This window comes from Schistocerca piceifrons, chromosome 2, assembly GCF_021461385.2.
Source record: "Schistocerca piceifrons isolate TAMUIC-IGC-003096 chromosome 2, iqSchPice1.1, whole genome shotgun sequence".
Taxonomy (NCBI): Eukaryota; Metazoa; Arthropoda; class Insecta; order Orthoptera; family Acrididae; genus Schistocerca; species Schistocerca piceifrons.
This window is the reverse complement of record NC_060139.1, coordinates 138,463,115-138,480,566: the sequence shown is the minus strand read 5'-3', so window position 1 is coordinate 138,480,566 and position 17,452 is coordinate 138,463,115. Positions and strand designations below refer to the sequence as shown.

The 17,452-nt window shown below is 43.2% G+C and overlaps 1 protein-coding gene across 1 annotated transcript in view; it reads right to left on the bottom strand.

Moving 5' to 3' along the window:
- LOC124775195 (sialin-like) overlaps nt 1-10,209 on the bottom strand; it is a 526,531-nt gene extending 516,322 nt beyond the window's left edge. The window contains exon 1 of the mRNA XM_047250034.1: nt 10,144-10,209. Within this exon, the coding sequence (XP_047105990.1) occupies nt 10,144-10,209 (66 nt within the window). The remainder of the gene's footprint in view (nt 1-10,143) is intronic.
- Between the last annotated feature and the right edge of the window lie 7,243 nt (nt 10,210-17,452).

The following is a 17,452-nucleotide window of genomic DNA, read 5'->3' as shown; positions in this document are numbered from 1 at the left end:
CTTGTCAGTGACAGATATTGATTCTTCTCACATTTCCATGTAAAAACTGGAGAATACATACAAGACACGCAATCATGGAGGCAACTCGATACATAAAGAGTATTAGTTCACTATTCAGCTATCCAGAGGGCGCCACCGTCGAGACTTGTCCCTGCAGCTTTTGGCAAGAACCGACTAGGTGGACAGCTGGAACTTTTTTTGTAGCCCCGCTTGCAACAGCCTTAAGCAGGAAATGTCAATCTGTTTCAATCACCGGCTGCCTAAACCGTGTATCAGGAATGACGGGCAGAGTCATCCTAACAAACAAGCCCCATATTTATCACTGTAATTACAATTAAATATTACAATTGCAGCTGCAATCTGGTGACATTCGCCAATGAGCGAAGATAGGACGAGGAATTTCGCCTTATGCAAGACACCTTTTCAGTTTCGTTTTCCAGACATGTTTCAGCACTTTGTAGCAGCACCACCGTTTAGGATAGGGATAGTTAGTTTTGTGCAATATTCTGAGCACAAGTTACAGCCAGGTGCGGTCCAGATTGCAGTGAGTTACACATACCAATAGTTGCAAAGTAGAACAGAGGCCACAGGGCCATCAAATTGCTGAAAGAGTAAACGTAGCAGTTTTGCATGTCGCAAATCACAGGCAGATTTGGATGCCAGATTGTAGGCGCTTGTTGTCGCCGTGATCTCAGCCACGCCAGCGAGAACCATGCAGCTGGTCACCTGTGGCTCACACCAAGCAGCGCTGAGTCGGCAGGGACGCAGACTGCTGAGTCTAAAGCCGGGATCCTGATGATGGCGCAAATCCGCTGCCACACCAGGGCGACACACAGCAGTGCGTGCGCGGGTCGCTGAGGCTGCCATTCCGTGCCAAGCTGTTTCTCAGACAGCGAAGTGGTGTCCTCAGCATTGCGGGACCCAGTAACGCAGATCGAGAGGAACGGGGGCACTGTAGTTGGAAACAATAAATCACTTGGAAAGCTCAGATGAGTCTTAATACGGTGCCTTCTACTTCTTCCCACTACAACTTTTTTTGCTATCTTCAGTGGGTTTCTTTATTTTCTTACTGTAAAATTGTTGTTACATATTAACAATTAGAGAAACTTTTCATACAAAATATTTACAATTGTGAATGTATAATTGTTGTAAAATATTATACATCATTTTTTTACACAATTGTAAATATTTTGTACCAAAAGTTTCTCTAAATGTTAATGTGGAACAACAATTTTACAGTAAGAAAATAAAATAATGCACTGAAGATAGCACAAAAAGTGCTGAAACATGTCTGGGTAAAACGAAACTGAAAAGGTGTCTTGCATAAAGCGGAATTCCTCGTCCTATTTTCATAGTAAGCAAGGACATAAGAAGAACTGCAACACCACAAGATAATGAACGAAGTATTAGAAGTACTGTGCCTCCTCCTGGTGGATGTAGCTCTGGGACGAATATCACGTTGAAATATCAATATCTTTATCCTCCTTATGACTGGACATAATTTCCTCGTAAAATCTTTCATCAGCTTTATGGTTACTGATGTGTTGAAATCGCAATTTTCCACTTCAAATTCAACCTCCCTTAGACCGGACATACTCTTTTTCTTTGCACCTGTCAAAACACTGACCTCAGTAGATTTAAACCACAACAAATACTTTGTAAGTCTGTTGATCCCAGTGAATCTATCACACATCCCTTACTAAGTATAATTCTCGATTCGAATTCTGGAATATTTACTTCGTCTTCTTTTGTGAAGGCATTTCGGAAGGCCATGTTTAGTAACTCTGCTTTGGCTGCACTGTCTTCGGTAGTATCTCCATTACTATCGCGCAGAGAATGCATTGATCGTTTCTTGCCACTCACATATTTCACATATGACCAGAATCTCTTTGGATTTACTGTCAGGTTTTGAGACAAAGTTACGTTATGGAACTGTTATAAGCATCTCGCATTGAAGTTCGCTTTAAATTTCGTGCTCCTGTAAAAGATCGCCAATCTTGAATATTTTGTGTCCGTTTAAATTTGGCATGTTTTTGTCGTTGTTTCTGCAACAGTGTTCTGACCCGTTCTGTGTACCAAGGAGGATCAGCTCCGTCATGTGTTAACTTATTTGGTATAAATCTTTCAACTGCTGCCGATACTATTTCTTTGAATTTAATCCACATCTGGTCTACACTTATATTATTAATTTGGAATGAGTGGAGATTGTCTCTCAGGTAGGCGGCAATCAATTTTTATCTGCTTTTTTGAATAAGTATATTTTTCGCTTATTTTTCGAGGATTTGGGGATTACAACATTCAGTCTCGCTACGACAACCCCGTGTTGACTGAATCGGTTTTGATGCTCGTCATTAACTCAGGATTATTTGTTGCTAAGAGGTCAAGGGTGTTTTCACAACCGTTTACTATTCGTGTGGGCTCATGAACTAACTGCTCCTAATAATTTTCAGAGAATGCGTTTAGCACAATTTCGGATGATATTTTATGCGTACCTCCGGAATTAAACATGCATTTTCGCCCATATATTGAGGGTAAACTAAAGTCACCACCAACTATTATCGTATGAGTCGGGTACGGGTTTGAAATCAAACTCAAGTTTTCTTTGAACCTTTCAGCTAATGTATCGTCTGAATTGGGAGGTCGGTAAAAGGATCCAATTATTATTTTATTCCGGTTGTCAACAATGACCTCTGACATTGATTTGAATTTCGTGTCGTGAGATCCTTCGTTTTCAGCACAGAATGAGTTTTCTTCTCTCCAGTTTTTTTTCTGCGAGGGGTGGGGAGGAAGGGGGTGAGGGGCGGGATGGGACGTCCTGTGATGATGGCATTGTGCACCAGCTCAGTCGATCCCTGCATGTCAAGGTGAGCACACACACGAAAATTTTCCAACAAGACAACAGCTACAATCTGCAGCAGCCCCTTGTAATTAGGACATGTGGTTGCTGGATGTGAGCTTTTCCCACCAACTAAAGAGATTCAACCCCTGAAAATTCAATTTTATAAATAGACAGTATATTCTGTGCTATGTAATAGATATTGACTTCGATTTCACATCATGAGTTCCTTCCTCTCCAGCAATTTTTTTCTTGGTGGGGGGGGGCGGTTAGGGGGAGGGCTGGAGGATTTACCAGAGGGGGAGGAGTTAATTAATTTACCGATTTAATTAATTAGTCAAATAATTTGATGTCAAAAGTGCACTTGTATCAGTGTGGGGATTCCCAGAGAAGTGGGAATGGAGGAGCAGGAGGGGTTGGTGACTTCTCAGAAGGATGGACTATACCTGGGATGTTATAAATCAACTCCTATGGGATCATAAAACAATTAGCATAACAGTGGATTAAGAGGAGGGGATCATAAATCAATCAGGTTTGCCTTTGAATATATGCAACCTGCCCTAACATAATGGCCCCACTAATCTTCTGGTACTTACTGCGAGAACACCATGACTGACCAAAAACATATAATCAGAGATGTATTTTAGCCAAGCTCCATATGCCATTATTCAAATGTAATAATCGCTATACCATGTCATTCAGTCACTTGCACCGATTTAAAACACATCACCATAAACTTCATATGTACAAATTACTGCTGCGACACAAAAGCTTGTATTAGTATGGAACTGTCTGTCATAGCATATTAGTGTTTGGCTGCTTTTCGACCTTGAACTGGGACATTATACTGCTGCAATACGTTTTGTCAAAATCGATAACTTAATGGTAATTGGCGAACAGTTTACTATATTCGACGTATATCCTACTTGATGTATGTGGTTATTTCACAGTGTCTTGTCTGTTAGCACTGGCAACTGTATGCAAATGCTGCTGCTCTCAGCCATTAAGTGAAGGCTGTCGGCCTGTGTGTTGTCCACGGTGAGATGTAATGCCTGAAATTTGTTACTCTCAGCACACTCTTGACACTGTGGATCTCGGAATACTGAGTTCCCTAACGGTTTCCGAAACTGAATGACCATGAATCTAGCTCCAACTACTATTCCATTTCAAAGTTGTTAATTCCCGTAGTGCAGGCATAATCGCGTCGGGAAACGTTTAACACGAATCAACTGAACACAAATGATAACACCGCCAATTCCCTGCCGTTTTATACACTGTGTACGTGATACTACCACCATCTGTATATGTGCATATCGCTATGCCATGACTTTAATCACCTCAGTGTAAGTAGTCCTCAATAAATCAGCAAACAGATTTATTGCCTTCTGCAGGTGATTCCTGATGACTGCTGCTCTGCTCATGTCGGCTCCTAGATATATTTAGCCTTTACCCCCTCCACCATTTCGCTCCTATTGCTATCTGTGAAGCTGCCGCAGTGTGTGGTGGCGATGGTCACTCTACAGGAATGCTTTGATTTTTGTAAAAACAGCACAGGATTGCACACCTGACTCAGTCGTAGGCCATTGTCTTCGTTTATTAGTTCGTCCTAGACCCTAATTTCAATGGCCTCTCTGATCAAACTGTGCTCTCTAGAGTCCGAGGAAGTCACTCTAGGGAATGCTTTGATTTTTGTAAACTCAGTACAGGATTCCGGACCTGACTCAGTTGTAGGCCACTATCTTTGTTTGTTAGTTGTGCCTAGACCCTAATTTCAATAGCCTCTTTAATCACACAACGCCAGAAGAGGGAAAAAGCCTAAATATTTTGTTTTTTTTGTAACCTATAGTATGGCCAGTTCCTGTACTAGTTTGCCACGGCTGATTTGATGGTCTGACGTACTTCAGTGTGGCCTCTATGTTTGTGGTACCTCTCTTCTGCTGTGCAAGCAGTTTCGCCAACGTATGTCATGGTGCATTGGTGAGGGCATCGTAGACCACTGGTTTACGAAGGCCTAGATTCTCCCTTAAACTCTCCAACCGAACACCCCTAGGAAGGCCCAATGGGACCGACCAGCCGCCATGTCATCTTCAGCCGATAGGCGTCACTGAATGTGGATGTCGAGGGGAAGGTTGTGAGCACTCTGCTCCCCGAGCTGTTGTCAGTTTTCGTGACTGGAGCTCAAAGTAGCTTCCCAGTTGGCCTCACAAGGGGTGAGTGCACCATGTTTGCCAACAGCACTCAGCAGACCCGGGCAGTCGCCCGACCAAGTGATAGCCAAGCCTGACAGTGCTTAATTCAGGTAATCTGATGGGAACTGGTGGCACCACTGCAGCAAGGCCGTAGGAAGGTTATCCTTCACTGGGCCTAATTGTGTCAAGGTCTCAGGAGATGGACGCAATACACATCTGAAATTGTGTTGCCCATGATTCTGCTTACTTTTCTAAAGTTATTGCAGAGATATTTGCACGACAGTTATTTGTAATCCTGTTTTTCTTCCTGTTGTTGTTGAGGTACGACGTGCCTGAATGCATGCCGTGTCTCCTTGTTGCTGTACCCTTCGGAATGTTGTTTTCAGATGCTTCAGCTCAGCTGGAAGGCTGTCACCATTGAAGATATATCGCGCCCTGTGGACACATGTGCGTTCGTGAATGAGCTGTGGTAACTACTAAGGCATGTAGATACAGACCAGTGTGTATTGGCCTTCGAACACATTTGTCCCAACTTGCTATCTGGTTTCCATTTCAGCAGAACGTCAAGAAAGGGGAGGATGTCATTCTGTTCCACCTCCGTGCTAAACTGTGTTTTGGGGTCAAGCGAGTTGAGGTGGTGGTGAAATTCACCTAAGCTGTCCCGTCCATGTGGCCAAACGACAAACGTGTCATCCATGAAATACGTGAGAGCAGCACTTGTTTGGGCTGACTCCAGTTACAAGTTGCAAAAACAAAATTGGAAATATCTGCCGAAACACCAGAGAAAATGCGCCTGACGGCTCTTCGGAGAGACACCCAGTATATTCAAACAAATGCACGTATCTTTTATTTTCTGTAAAAATCAGCTCATTTTATTTAAATTTTAATAAGCGCATATATCTAAACGAATCATATAACATTGATAATCAAGCAGTGCAAAACAGCAGAAATTAAGAAATAACTGTGCCTAGCCACAAACTGCTAATCATATATTTATTTTACTTTTTTAAATGCCGCTATTTTGAAAATTAAGGTAAGATTGGCTATGCTAAAATCACAAAATACTTTTTTTTTCTTATATTCAGGTCTACAAACTTCCTTATTACGTCTTTTAAAATACTCGACCAGCAACTTCACTCTCAATTGCCAAAATACCCACACCATGAAGACGATTTAGTGTATTAGAGAAACGTAAAACGTTCTTAATTAATTTTAACTTCGAGAAACTACTTTCCCCATCTGGCCACAGTTACTGGTATTACATATTCTTAAATCAATAGTAAGATATGGGCAAAATTTAAAGTTGAATTAAGGTCAGTACATTGCATAGGCTTTCTTTTTCGCACAAAAGCGCAGATATTGCTGTATTTTCCCTGCTAATTCTACCCCATTTATCTCGACAGAATCACCAACAGTAAAAATACAGTCTAAGTTCTTACAGTGTTTTAGTAGCATTTCTTTGAAGGTGGTATTTAACTGAAAACAGGTACTGTTATTACTAAGCTGTTCAAATCTAGCATCCAGTGCATTTAGTGATTGATCGATTGTAACATAAAAAATGTATTTTATATTGTTCTTTTGGATCTTTGATGGATGCATCTCATGCTCCGCACGAGACGTACCTTTTTATTTTCTAACGCAGTGTCGTGTTTTTGTTAATCCAAAATTAGCATCCACATCAATTTATGTAGTAAGTTCTTTTACGTCAGTAATAGTTTCATCGAAGAACTAATCCGTTAGAAGATTCGCAGTCAATATTTTACAGTTTTGTAAAAAATCAAGTGCAAAGGCTAGATCAAAATCTCCTGTTTGCTTCAGCTTGCTAATTGTATTAATGGAATTTAGTTCTTTATGCCAAATAAGTCATGAACACAAAAACTTTAAATCTTTAATGAAATTTAATAAAAACGACTCCTCGTCTCATTAAATTATCAGTTTCTTGGTTTTCGTAAATGCTTAGCAACGCGTCGTATACATGTGCCAATTGAAATCTCAAAGGCTTTAAGGCCTCTGTCCTAATCTCCCAACTAGTATCACTCAATACTTTCAAAGTTAAACCCTAAACATGTTTTAAAACAATTGCCCATAGAAAATTAGAGCCCTAAAAATATTGTTTTTGGACAATGTTGTGGAAATTAGCAGTTTCCAAGAATGCTTGTGCCAAATCGATTAATAACAAGATTGGGAGAGTGACTACTACACGGAGCATAAAATTATAGCAAATTATATTGTTCAATTAAATAGCAGCTCAGTTACTTTTAAGAAGTTACCAATAATTTATTCGAACGACTTGTCGCTTGTTTGGAAAGTAGGAGACGAAGTACTGGCGGAAGTAAGACTGTGGGGACGGGTCGTGAGTCGTGCTTGGGTAGCTCAGATGGTAGAGCATTTGCCCTCGAAAGGCAAAGGTTCCGAGTTCGAGTCTCGGTCGGGCACACAGTTTTAATCTGCCAGGAAGTCTCGAAGAGTCTCGTTGGGCTGATCTTGAATTTCTTTCTTATCAGTTCCTTGGAGTCCAGGAGTGTATCCTGGTGAAGAGGGACACTACATAAAAAATTACGTGCGAGTCACTAAAACTGAGACGAAATTGTTGCAGATCTACAAAATAAATCGAGTTCCGCACACTTGGATTCAGGAGAGCAGTCAGATATTTGGCCATCCCGTATGTTGCAGCTCCTGTTATGTTGCTCACAATGGATATGAGGAGATTCTCTGTTTGTGGTCTTTTGTCAGCATATATAGAGGAGTAGCAGCTCGTCGTCGAAATTTCTTGACGGATCTTGCATTGAAGGTACTGCGTAAATTTCAATGGTCTTTTCTGGAGATGATTTGCCGGATCTCCTTCTGTTTCCCTGTACAGTGCTCATCTAGAAGTTCGTAATTTTCTGTTTGCATTATGTGTACATGAGTAACACAGTGTAAGTCAGTAGCCTTTACTTGGTGTCTGTTATCTTAAATACAAACTTGGGAACGTGAAGTAACAACCTAAATGTGCTGCTGAGCTCAAGGACACATAACTTACATGAAATTGAAAAGAATCCTGTGTGCTTGAAAACTGATCTCATTGATAAGCAGATAAATAAGCAAACCAATAATTTCACGCTCAGTAGACTTGGTCAGAGCGGACTGTTCGAAGAAAACGTAACTGCATACAGAGTGAGTCACTAACTAGTGCCACCTAGAATAGCTCCGAAAGTATGATAGTAGCTGAAAAATTTGTGGGACAAATACTGCATGGGATGACGCTAGATTTTTGTTGCTAGGTGGGGTCGCGACGGAGGTATGACGGTCAATATTGTTTTTTTAAATGGGGTGCTATAGTTTGGTACTTATTTTCTAATAGGGGCTATCGAGACGAATCCAGTTATGTGTTACAGTAAGGTCTTTGAAGGTCAAGGAAGGTCACAAAGGTCTACTTGCGGCAGCAACATGGATTTTCAGTTGCCCAATAATGCATGTTATGCACATTAACATTTCCATGGCGCGTGAATGCAGATGCGATACATACAATTTGTACCAGTTAATTGTTGGTGGAGACTGACTTGGTAAGGATGACAGTTATGGCGATGCAGAACACGAACAACACTACTCTGGTTCGTGCCAGATTCCCTTAGGGTTTGAAGCGAACTAACAAAAGGATTTCGAAACACAGTGGCAAGAGTACCAATTTCCGTTTCCTCGTTAGTAACTTTCCTTTGCTGGATATGTTTCCGAAGCGTTAAAGATCCAGTTGTTCTCAATTTATCATACACATATTTAAATGTATGACGTGTAGAGTGAGTACGTTGAGGATGTCTTTCAGCTTATAAGTTTAGCTCTCACTGAATTTCGTTGGCATTCTCCATGAATGAGCAGTATATCGACTTGTTCTTCGAAGGAATACATCGTTCACATTCGCTTGATTCGACGGTACTAGTCTTACCGTTCCTATTAGTGTTTTATTGCGAAACCGTCGAATGGTGTTTACGTGTCAATGGCACGTAAGATGGATACTCCGTATTCGGCGAATATTTACTATTTGCACGATATACGAGAGAGAATTGTCAGAGCATGTGCTTCGAACAAGTGCCGAAGTGATAAGGAATACTACTCAGTCCATGATAAGAAGATTGCAGCACTGCATTGATACCAATGGTCATCACTTCGAACACCTTCTGTAAATGAACGTTCATGCCACCTTTTTGACCCTCCTTGACCTTCACAGACCTTACTGTTACACATCATTAAGTCGCAGTACGCCGGGTGGCTTTATAAGATGCCACCATCAGCTCGCCAATCCGTCTAAAAGTGCGCGGCTTCCAGTTTGCGACTTCGACATCGACGTCCAACAAGTTCTGATCAACAGAGTGCAGTGCATGCCAGTTGGAACAAAAAAATCCTAAAGTGTAGCAGAAACTAACTATGCTTATGACAGTGTCTCCATACTGTGACAGACAGTGTACTCAACTATACGTTCAAGAACTGTTGTAGAGCAGTCCAGTTTCTCAACAGATCAGAACACAAAAGAAAGAAAAAAAACTTGTTTACTGCTCACCCAGATAACCTGCCTCTCTTCGCCTGTATGCCCTCTACACGGCGTTTTCGTGATTCTACCCTGCATTCAGATTTCTACCAGTCGTTGTTGGCTGTTTACTTTGGCTTATTTGCTTTCTTTGTGTCACTCCTTTCCATCATGCAGTACTGTGGCTCGTTCGTTTTTCTGTATGTTGTTTCCAAATTATAGGTGGTCCTTCCTTGTTTCGTGCCTTTATGCCTTTCAGTTCTCTGTTACTGCTACTTTCTGTATTTAACATTTACACTGCAGTTTTTGGACATTCCCGCGCCATCATTGGATTAGAGAGGTCGTGTCAGCCCCAGCTCATGGATCCCATTCGCCCCTTTGCCACAGATACTTCTTCACCAGAATTATCGCTCTTGCAGCGTGTCTGGTTATGGGATAAGAATTTGCACCATTGACTTAGGGTTGTTTGGCGATCTACCCCAACGTGCAACTGACAGGACAGCACAGCTTCTGCATCACGCACAGCACATACTGCACACCACCAAGCTACTTTTATGGTGACTTGCCCAACTCAACTCAACCCTTGCCCAGGAATCAGCTACTCTGCCCTCACTCACTCTAGAGTTTGACAACACATTGGACTCACAGTCCGCCTTCTTCCTGCTCTGGATCACACCCTTCATGTTTCTGCTCTTCGTGACGTTTCTCTCCTTGCCACCTCCACCCTATCAACCTCCTGTCATCTACCTCTAGCACACTCGCCTCCATCAATACCTCCTCTGATCCTAATCTGATGTTTCTGCCCCAGCACCTCCTGCCCTGCCACCTCTAGCTCATCCTATGTTGGTCACTCCTCTGGTGTATTCTGCTCCAGAGCCACTGACTCCTGTGCCTTGGACTCTGCCAGCAGCTGCGCCTCAGCCTCCACCTGTTCCTGGGTAATGGGTACTAACAGTTCCTCTGCCATGGACTCTGCCAGCTCCTCTTCCACAGGTCCTGCTAGCACCTGCACCATGGGCGCCACAGCGCCTGTGCTATGGGCCCCACCACTACTTGCACCACAGGCCCCATAGGTCTGTGCACCATGGGTTCTACCACTTGCCCGGACGCCACCTTCTCTGGCACAACCTGGCCCCAGCACCATGTTCTATGGCGCCAACTACTGTGTCAGCACATGCTCTGGCACTTCTTGCTTTGGCACCTCCAGCTACGGCACTTCTGCACCAGTGCCTCCTGCTCCTGCTCGTCCTGCTCTGGTGCTACCTGCTCCTAAGCTGCCAGCTCTTGCCACCAGCTGCAGCATCATGGCTCCAGTACCACTTGTTCCAGTGCTACCACTTCAAGTGCTGTTGACTCCAGTACCAGCAGCTCCAGTGCACCAACTGCAGTGCCACCAGCTCCAGCACCACTGTCTTCAGCGTCATCAGTTTTAGTGCATCTGTCCCCTCTGCACCTGGTCCTTCTCAGCCGGCACCTCTGCAGCCTTCCCAGTCGTTGGCCCTTTCCATCAGATCGTCCCCTGTACTTCCTGTACCATCGGCACCCACCAACTCTGCTGACTCCCTTTCTCCAGCCAATGGTCACATCGCTCATCTCTTTTCTGCGCTCACTGATCCTGACCCTCCACTTCTTGACACTCTGCTGGAAGCTCGCAGCTGTGGCCAGTCTTCCTACTATGGGTGACTCAGTGCTACAGCCTCTTCCTGACATTGGCAACATGGTGTCTGACGACATCCCAGGACATTCTGTTAACACTGTTGCATCTGGTCCCAGCTGCTATCATGTCCTTTCCAGCCATTGCTGAGTGGCCAGCCCCATCAGAACCCTCACATCCCTGTGACCACCACTAGTTCAAAAATGGTTCAAAATGGCTCTGAGCACTATGGGACTTAACATCTATGGTCATCAGTCCCCTAGAACGTAGAACTACTTAAACCTAACTAACCTAAGGACATCACACAACACCCAGTCATCACGAGGCAGAGAAAATCCCTGACCCTGCTGGGAATCGAACCCGGGAACCCGGGTGCGGGAAGTGAGAATGCTACCGCACGACCACGAGATGTTTCCAGTCAGCCTCTGGCGCTCTGCCACCGTCCTCTTGGACAGCCTGCATCAATGCTTCAAGGCACAGCTTGCAGCCCCCAAGCCACAGACCTGCTATGCCCTTGTACAAGCATCCTTCTGAACGCCACTCACACCGTCACCTCTGTCCCAAGTCAGGATTTCCCCTTCCTCCAGGAGTCATTTTCTTCTCCAGAATGGCTTCACCTCTGCAGCTGACACCTATGTCACAGCTGTGGACTCCAGTGTGATGGCTGTGTTTCCTTACTGTGGTAGATTGTGTACTCAACTACACATTCAAGCGCTGTTATCGAGTAATCCAGTTTCACGTCAGATCAGGACGATTTTTGAGTTGCATTGATTGAGAAGCTCTTCAGCTGCTATACAGGAACTTACGTTACTTTGTATTCTCTGGATCAGTAATATAGTTTTATTGTTCTTGGTTGCCTGAGAACATCTCTTTTGTTGTAGAATGCATCACCCACAATGTGATACAAAAATCATCACCATCGTCACTACCACCACTACCACCAGCAGCAGCAGCACCACGATCTTCCACGTCGTATCCACTTTCCTCTAATTCTTCTTCTTTTTCTCCTGCAACAACTCCTCTTTCTGCCTTCGTGAATATATTATTTTCCTTAACTTCGGCTTGGTATGCTTCTCCTCATGGAATAACTGCTACAGTCTCTACAGAGACTGAGTCTAAATACATCGAGTAATGAGTCTAAATACATTTTCTAGTATATAGTCAGGTTCAGCTTTCCTGTTTTGCAGCAACATCATTTTTCTGCGAATATTTCGTCGAGATTTCAACATCCGACTTTTAAGACTACTCTGTCGTCCAAAAGAATTGAGAGACAGTTGAAAAGTGCATTGATCAGTCACAACTGAATCTATTGTAAGAAATCGTCTCAGTTTATGTCACTCTTCATAGTGTCTGATGATCAGTACATCCCTCAAACGTGATTCAGATATTGAGGTTAAAACGTAATCAGCTCTTTACCAACAAAAAATGTAGTCGAAGTGCAAAAATTACTTTTAAAATACGTTTGTTGCAACACACCACAGACAAAACTTATATGGATTTACTGCCGACAGAAGTGATTCAAGGCGCATAAGATAATACAGCCACCGCAGCTGGTGCTGATATAATATCCAAATATTCGACAATTTTCTGAATATTATTTTAATTGTACATAATTAAGCTTACAATTGAAATCTATGTGCTTTCATGAGACTTGATTACAGAATTTAGTTTCACACATAGTGAGAACAAGTTTGATCTATCAGTGTGTTGAAGTAAATCACTTTTCACATCGAAATTTCATGAAGTGTTCATTGTAAACGACTCATTTATTAGTTCTCTAATAGCTTTGTAGTTACACCACGATTTTTTTCTGACATTGTTTCAGTGTCTTTATGTTGAGTCCAGTCATTATTACTACTGCTTTTTCGTATCATATTCTCACAAATAATAAATTCAGTGTGTATTTACGGCCTAACGTAGTTTGAATTTATAGAGCAACATATCCATAAATTAATTATATTTGCCTGTTACGCATCAAATTTCATCATACGTTAATCGATTCTCATAAGATAGCATGTGTAGGATAAAACAAATGAAAATTTTTTTGTGTATGTAACAACGCATGAAAATCATGCAATAGTATCGTAATGTCTGAAACGCTTGGTATAGATCTGTGCATTATATACTCTCCCATTCTGCTTCATTATAAGGACCTGGTTTTATGTCCTGGTGTACGTATTTTTTCTGTGTCGTCTTCAGTGACACTGAACCCTGGTGAGATCGCATGAGATCAATGATCTCTTAAATGAGTGGCATCATCAAGATGAGAGGTAATTTAAGAAACTGAGATGGAGGTGGACAAAATCGTGCTTCAACGAGAGAAAATATGTCAACTTGCCCCAAAGATGTATCAACGTGACACAAACATGTATCTGCTTGCCATAAAAACGAGAGAAATACAAGTATCACAAACTGTATTACATGTTTGAAGTGACATGTCACAGTACAAATATGTTCGAGCAGTAAATAGCTTTTGCTATCTACCTTGCAAGATGGATAACCACTGGAACTCGAAATTTTGAGAGACATCTCTGTTAATTCCGAAAATTAAATCTCTATCTGGGCTGGTGCTATTCTCTCGAAGTATCTCGAACAAAATCAAGGTACCAAGACTCAACGACTTGTGTGTCTATAGCTCATTTTTTCCTCAAAAACTCTTTCATATACCTAGCGTCTAAAGATAAGTACAAGATATCTTTTTTCGGTCAAAACGTAAGCAAAGAGCCCACGTTTAACGCTGGTGCTTAAAAACCTTATTCATTAACACAGGACTGAAAACTCCATTCGGCATGAATTTTACCTATTCTTTTCCGTAGCAAGTTCAACGTCAGAAATACACCTAATGTGGGAAAAAAATTATTCACCATCGGTGTTGCAAGCAGACGCATTGTGGGCCCAGTGCCGTGTATTTAACAGATGCTTTTGCACAGCTTTCTAGAGAAAGTTCAAGATCCCATGAATTGTATTGTTTTTAAGTATTTATGACGCCCTTCAGTCTGGAACCGCGCGACCGCTATGGTCGCAGGTTCGAATCCTGCCTCGGGCATGGATGTGTGTGATGTCCTTAGGTTAGTTAGGTTTAAGTAGTTCTGAGTTCTAGGGGACTGATGACCTCAGCAGTTAAGTCCCATAGTGCTCAGAGCCATTTGCACCATTTTTTAAAACGCTGTTGGTTTCCACATGCGTTGTATTTTTCCGTCTTTACGCTGTTATTGGTAGATTTCGTAATTGGTAACGAGTAAAATCGATCTGAAAGACAGAAAAGCAATGTGTCTTGCAGCTAATTCTATGCGCATTGTAAGGTGTATATTCAAAAGATAGTGTTTGAATTTCGAAACGATACGATATGGATTTGCAGAGATAATACGGTGCTCGTGAGAAAAAATTTACAGCACTCGAGTTATATGCAGAAGACTGCTCAAGGCGTGCACGCAGCGTCTTTTAAACGGCAGAGTCGACAGCGCTCAGATTAACTTTGTGCCACAATTCCGTCCATTTGCCCATGATTCTCCACCAAATAACGGAAACTGAGAAACTGCACCACCTACTTGTCAGTAATGATATATGAAACTGAGTAAAGAAATAAGGAACAATCCCGAAGAGAATAAAATTATAACAGTATATGTGCACCTTTGTACACATATACAATATAGTCACAATACATTACTAGCCCCATTACAGCCGTCTGATATAGGCATACAACTCACATGTGACTTGGATTAGCCAGAAAACATGTGATTTTCCTTCCATCAATATGTTGCAATCTTTGTAGAGGGCCAGTGGCATCCGTTGGAATACAAACATACCGAAGTACAGTAAAGTTCATGATATTTGAAATATGAGAGAGAACGTGTATGCACATTTCATCGAATCAACTAACCTGCTCAAAAAAAAAAAAACCCAAGCAGCTATCAACTCATCCTAAAATGTCGAATTAATCAAAGAGTACACTATTTTGTATTACATTGCACAATATTAATCTTCGTTAAACTGTAACTGCAATACTCTCACTAAAGTTGACACATCGCATAGAATATACCATCTTACAAGTAACGTAAAGTGAAATACTTACCATGTGGTCCCCAGGTAATGGACATATAACTAGCTCTGTTTATTATATACAATGATATATAGGATACATACAGCACCTGGAAGTTTCTACTGGTCTCTTGGCCCTGGGAATACTGCAGGAAGCGTGGCAGTATGTTTCATGAGGATATTCATCGAGTTTACATTCATATTCACAGATAATACCAGGACATTCCTCCAAATCGTTATCATTGGGTTTCAGTAATTGTTCTAAATCTGTTCTTCGTACACCATGGAAACAATCCGATTTCTTCACTTCTTCATGTATGACACGCCGTACATGTGCGCTCTTGTTATCATCGTTCTATTGGCTAGGATATGCCAGCTCTCCAACGAATCTCAACTACCTGGCAAAATTTATCACAATTCGTCACTTCAGTAATCAAATACCTAGTGATGTGATGACTTTAACATGTAATTTTCCAGCAGAGAGATTGATCACTGAATCCCTCTCGCTCAGAAAATCAATTCATGTGATGCATCACGCTGTCATAACTTCCATGACGAGAAACACGCCAGAAAATGGGGAAAATTGGACCCCAGCCAAAACTGGCACGAAACAAAACACCAGACGGGGAAAAGACCCAAGCAAACAACACAACACCACAACCCCTCTCCCCGGCTGAACAGCGGGGACGTGAAAAGGAGACTGAATTTTTAGCGAAAGAAATGGCTAAAAAGAAGCTCGCCAAACCGGCAAGCGCCAAATACTACACAGCCCGACAGAGCCGCCAAAATAGCGCTCTGTCCGCACCACCAAAGAACATAAAAGGCACCCGCGTCGGCATCACGAAACCCACGCGTAAAAGCCCTAACAACCGCGTCGCGTCGACTTCCGCATCTGCGAGCAGACCGACGATGACAAACACCTCAGTTAACTCCACCCCACGACAACAGCAAGGGGCAGGGAGAAGGAAATCACAAATCCCCACAAAAATACCGCACAGTTTCGAGAGTCCCAACCGTTTTGACGCCTTGGGGGACTCGGATGAGGAAGGCGAGACAACCGCCACCCCAGACGTCAACCCGCCGCCGCCACCACAACAAACTCCACAAAGGGAAACATCAACAGCTCCAACCGCTACGTCGCACGACGACAACTCGACTCCCGCCGTCGAGGGTCAGCAACAGTGCACCGACAGCGGAGAGGACGAGACAAATCCCAGAAATGTCCCACCAATAGTGGTGTACCAACTAGAGGGATACACAAAACTTAACAAAGCGATAAAAGACAAGATATCAGGCCCCCTAAAGGCCATTTTCCGGGGTGACTCAGTAAAGTACAATTTCGAGTCCCTAAGTGACTACTACGCCGCGGCAGCCTTTCTAAGAGAAAGGGAGGTACCGCACTACAACCACCAACCGCCCGAGAAAAGGGATTTACACGTGGTCGTCCACGGCCTACCAGCCCAAGTACTAGAGGAGGAACTGCGAGAGGCTCTTGTAGAAATAGGTTTCAGACCTACTTACGTGCACCAATTTAAAAAACGAGCACGCAATTCACGAAGGCTCATCCGCGAGCCAACGTACAAAGTCTCCCTTCCCAGCGGCTCGGGCGGTGAGAGGATATACGAAGTGCGGTACATCCTCCACACAAAGGTGACGGTAGAAACCTACCGTCCCAAGGAAGGTCGCGCGCAGTGCCACCGCTGCCAGCGCCTAACGCACACGGCAAATTATTGCAATATGCCGGCGAGGTGCGTAAAGTGCGCGGGCCTTCACGCCACAAAAGACTGCCGGAAGCCAGAGAGCGAGCCGCCAAAATGTGTACTGTGCTCCGGAGACCACCCAGCATCTTGGAAAGGCTGCCCGGAACACCAAAAGTACATACACCGCCCCAGACAGCCGACAGAGGGACAGCAGAATCAGCGTGCGCCCTCGAAAAACAGACAGCCCCGACAAAACAAAAGAAAGGGCGGAAGAAAAACGAGGACAGACCCCAACCAGGGTTTAAGAGACACACCACAGACGAAACATGACGACCAAACAAACAGGGAAACCCTCCCAGAAAGAGTCCCCACTACAGGGGAAACAATACAACAGTCGACAAATGACGAAACAGAAAAAGCGACACACAGAGCAGACAGACCAGACACACACACAGCAGAGGGCGCACGCTCCCCACGCCCCCCACGCTCACAACAAACAAGACCACAGTTTCCACCTCTCCCTGCGCGACGACA